This window comes from Hyposmocoma kahamanoa, unplaced genomic scaffold (genome assembly GCF_003589595.1).
Source record: "Hyposmocoma kahamanoa isolate Upper Pololo Valley unplaced genomic scaffold, ASM358959v1 224, whole genome shotgun sequence".
Taxonomy (NCBI): Eukaryota; Metazoa; Arthropoda; class Insecta; order Lepidoptera; family Cosmopterigidae; genus Hyposmocoma; species Hyposmocoma kahamanoa.
Window position 1 is genome coordinate 5,865,874 of NW_020653743.1, and position 5,136 is coordinate 5,871,009.

The 5,136-nt window shown below is 40.9% G+C and overlaps 1 protein-coding gene across 1 annotated transcript in view; it reads right to left on the reverse strand.

Moving 5' to 3' along the window:
• Window positions 1-5,136, reverse strand: part of LOC113228200 — a 191,772-nt gene that overhangs the window by 65,655 nt on the left and 120,981 nt on the right. Inside the window, exon 2 of the mRNA XM_026461444.1 lies at window positions 3,161-3,328. Coding sequence (XP_026317229.1) covers window positions 3,161-3,327 — 167 coding nt within the window. The 5' untranslated portion in view covers window position 3,328. The remainder of the gene's footprint in view (window positions 1-3,160; window positions 3,329-5,136) is intronic.

Genomic DNA, 5,136 nt, shown 5'->3' on the forward strand with positions numbered 1-5,136 from the left:
AAGACTCGAAAGACTCGAAAGACTCGAAAGACTCGAAAGACTCGAAAGACTCGAAAGACTCAAAAGACTCAAAAGATTAAAAGGTTTAAAAGATTTTAAAGATTTAAAGATCTGACTGGCACTGCCACTGCGCCCGTCACCCTGAAACATAAGTTGACAAGTCCCATGTGCCTGTAATTTCACCCTTACCCTTCAAAACCGGAACTTGGCGGCAGAAGTAATTATCTATCTATTGTCACATTGTTTGTCGTGATGTTTTATTTGTTGTCCGACGACCGACAGTCGTTCTAGCCCTTCCCATTGCCAGAGAACAAAAAGTAAAGAGAACGGACACTCTCCGCCCCTCCCTAGCTTTAGATACCGCACCACGCCCCGCACATTGCCGGTCACATTGACTGAACGACCACAAGGCTGCCGGCGAGCCGTTTTCGTGTGAAGACGTCTATGATATTTGAATATAGTTTTCATTTATTCATTACGAAAATTGTACGTTAATATAAAACATCATTTTACGTTATTATTTATAATGGTCGTGATTTGTGCTGTGTATGGCTGTTTATCATCATTTTCCGAAAGGAGAAACGAAGTAATAAAAAAAACTTATGTATGGGACTCATTCAGTTATTGTTTTCTTAATTTATTTACTGCAGAGTATCTGTATTTTTTATACATAATAATCATTATATCAATCTAATGAGGCGCCATGACTTCGTAGACTTCTCGAATTTTCAATTCGTATTGCTGATAAATATTACGTAAGTAGTGAATATACCTAATTATTACTAAATAATGATGATCAACTTGGACACGCAATTTCAAATAACTTGGTTACCTTATTTAAAAGTACATGTCCAAAATATACCATTTTAAGGGCTTTTAATGTATTTTTTAAATAAATATCTTCAATATTATTACTCTAGTTAGTGAATTAATGAAAAATATGATATTATATCGATATACATACTTATTAATAGAATCATAGATAACAGATTCGCGTTAGCATTTTCGCTATGTTGCCGCTCTGTTCACGTAACGTAATAGTGCAAGAAAGTGATGGGTAACCCTGCCACTTCATGCACACATTTGCGCGTGTGCAGATAGCGCCTTGCTGTATGTAGTTGTAGTAGATAAATAATTTTCGACCGTTGCGCGTTGTGTGGAGTGTCCGGGGTGTACCATTGCCACGACAGTCTGTAGTCGTAACGTTAAAAAAGTCGTGAACGACAGTTAATCGTGTACTGTATGTGAACAATTTCATTTAAATATACAAAGTCACGACAGTTTAAATTGCACGATCTGTCATCACGGGTTACCTGTCAGTAGTCCGAAATGACATTTTCCAGAAATAACGGTTGCTCGAATTTTCATAACCTCGAAAGTAATTTTGAGAGGACAATGTTTTTTCTTTTAAACCTAACATAACCTAACCTAACCGAATATAATTGTGTCTTTGCGGTAAACATCCAACATATCCTGAAAGAACAACGGTTTAGTTATAATTCGGTTTTCGGTGTAATGAAAATTCGAACAAACGTTATTTCGGAAAAAAAATTCGAGTTTGTGACAGGTTACCGTCGTCACGACATAATGGGAACACCCTTAGGCAACAGACACTGGTTTGAGTCGAGTGAGATCAAAGATTTTTTCTTTGTATTTATTCGATCTTTGTATCCATAATAATACTCAATACTCACAATTTCAACGGCACGCAATAGAACTGTCAGACCTGAGCGGATTTATTTAGACATTTCCGTTTCATTGCGAAAGTAATATCTATTCTGTATGTGGGTCGAGACAAAATTTTGTTTTCGAGTGATCTTCAGACTAATGGTGCAATTTAACTGACTATTAAACCATTAAAAAAAGGGGAAACATTGAATCCATAGTGCCATTTTATAAACCACAATAAAAATCACATTTTAGTGAAATATTTTTATATACAAAAATTATCGGTAACATTGGCAAATACATTATCATCATCATGGCGGCCGTTTTATTATCCAATCTTGGATGTAGGCCTCTACCCTCTTTTTCCACTCTTGGCGATCTTGTGCCCGACTAATCCAGTCCCGACCTCGGTGTCGTTCGATGTCATCCAACCAGTGCTGCAGTGATCTGCCGCGCCTTCTGATGTCCGCTCTGGGTCTCCACTCAAGTACTGGCCTTGTCCAGTGCCTCTCGCCCATTCTCGCAATGTGCCCCGCACACGGGCACCTTTTTTTCGCCACGACAGCTATGACATCTTTAACTTTGGTCCTATTTCGGATCCAAGCGTTGCTTTTTCGGTCTCGCAGGGTAACTCCAAGCATTGCTCTCTCTATGCTCTTCTGCGCAACTCGGAATCTCTTGGCGGACTTCTTTGTAAGAGTCATGGTTTCCGTACCTTAGACGAGCACGGGCATGACACACTGTTCGAAAACTTTAACTTTGAGATCTCAAATAACCCTACGGGTATTTTGCCGCGTAGCGATGGTTTGTTGGCACCGAATGCAGCCCACGCCACGCCATTTTTTCGCTGTTTGGTTCTCAAAGCCCTGTGTAACCTTATGTCCCATGTATATATATTCGGCCACTTTCTCCACCGGAAGCTGGTAGTTTGGTCATGATCTTGGTTTTCCTAATGTTCATTTTAAGACCAGTCTTTTCAGATTCCATCTTCAAATCCTCTAGTATCGTCAGCATATCCTCGATGCTTTCAGAAACCAGAACCAGATCGTCAGCAAACCTCAGATTGGTAAGTCTCTCTCCATCAATCAACAACTCTTCCCCAGTCCACTGCATCTGTTGGAATATGCATTCTAGTGCTAGGGTAAACAACTTTGGTGATATTGTGTCTCCCTGTCTGACACCCCTCTCTAGATGGAATTTGTTGGTTTTCTTGTATAGAGAGACATATTATTACATTGGCAAATTATCCGTGGATAATTTGTACTCAAATAGTCATAGTCAAAATCCTACCACACTTAAAAATACAATTTTCGATTGGAAACAATATGTTTTGGTAATTAAACATCGTTACTACACTAGGTCGGACAGGCAAATGCCTATAAAAATATATTACGGACCATCAGGGCCCTCTTCATCTGGCCCTATTCTCCTGTAGTGTCCAGAATGTTAAACCGGTTACTTTGAATAAATTGTCGTAATTAGACTGTCTTACCTCCACATAGCCTTGAGCTGATCGCAAGTTGGCTCATCGGGCTTGGCGAGCTCGCGGTCGCGGACCCGTGCTGGCCGCGGCGACAGCAGCGGTTCCTGGTCGATGCGCTGAGCAAGCACAGCGCACGCATACATCGTCAAGCTCCACGCGCGCCAGAACGACCACATCCTGTAGACAAACGAAAAAATTGTTCTTAAGTCTATTTTACAATTTACTTACAATTACCCAGATGTATGCCACTGGGCAAAGGGCTCCCCCTGATACTCCCATGCGTCCCGATCCTGAGCTAACTGGACCCAAGCTTTATCGTAGGCGTCCAGTTCGTCACACCATAGCTTTCTCGGTCTGGGGCTCCACTAGGTGGTTACCTTGGCCCACAATTTTAGTAGTAATAGAGCTCCTTGTGTAAGAGTTCCTTCCAATCCTTCCAAGGTGGCAATAATTGCCCCTTACCTATTTCTGCCAGCAAGCAGTAATATGTTCCGGTTTTGAAGAGTAAGGGAGCTGTTGAGATTACAGGCACACGGGGCTTCAACTCAACAGGGTCAACTTATGTCTCAGGGTAACGGGCGCAGCGTGCCCCTCATTTCTTCGTGTTTTAAAGCCCTGAGTGGCACTGCAACTGTTATGGACAGGCGCACGCCTGCTGCAACTTACCATCAGGCACACGACTTGTTCGTCCCGTCACTTAAAATTAAAAATAAAAGAACAATTTACTTATTTAATCATTTATTGGCCAGGACATAGACACATATAACAAAAGTAAAACACAAACGTAAGTTTCTGTTTATTTCTTAAAGATATTTCTCCCAGATTTAAGTAACGGACACAATAACTAAAATAAACGGGCTTACGTGCACAACAATAGAAATGTATGTAACATAAAAACTATATCATAACAATGACTTTAAGACTGAGGTCAGACGAGCGTAATTTTGTGAAATGTGAGTCGCGTTATTTAAGTAGTGTACTCTATGTTGCATTCGGTTTCATATAAAAGTCCGGTTTGTTCCATACGATGACACAAATGAGTTGTTTGCCGACTCACTCGCGTAATTACGACTGAATTTCATTCGCACCGTGTGACGGTGTGCTGCGGGTGGAGGAAGAGGTGAGGGAAGTGGCTACTTTAGTATTGGATGCAACTGAATAAAATACATACGTCTGGCGCCCCAACCGCATTTCAGTCGAACGTAAACTACGAGAATCAGACAATGCGACTCACAACTCACAAAATTAAGCACCCTAATTTGTAAACCATGACAATCTCTTCAATAAATATATATGTTACAATATAATAACTAAGAAATGGATGGAGTATTCATAAATAATGCTCTTTAACTTTAATTTTGAAAATAGCTAACGCTTTACTTTCGCGAACGGAAACAGGAAGTGCGTTCCATATTCTGGCCGCATGAACCGTGAAGGAATGGGGATAGAAACCGGAATTGAAAGACGGAAAAGTTAACTGGTACCTAACAAGAGATCAACAGGGTTTATCCTGGCATCTAAGAAAGCTGAAACGCTCTTTCAGATATGCGGGGGATACAGGGTTATGTAAAATATTAAATCTTAAATTTATCCTTCAAATATGATTAAATAATTCCTGCAAAGATGATTGGGAAGCCACTTGAACTGATCGAGTAACAATACTATTTCCAATGATAGCAGAGGCTTAAGCCATGGTATAAAAAGATAACTATGGTAAAACCATACAAACGTAGCAGCGTGACTTGTACGTATGCGCTCCCGCGCCGCGTGCCGTGTACGAACGCACGTATTCGTATAATAATAATAATGTTTATTGTTACAAAATAGTTACACCGGAGCTAGGTATAACCTGTGTTACAGGAGTCAGTGTCCTCTGTCAAATATGCGCGCGCGCGCATATGTGTGTGTGTGTGTGTGTGTGTGTGTGTGCGTGTGTGTGTGCGTGTGCGTGTGCGTGTGCGTGTGCGTGTGCGTGTGCGTGTGCG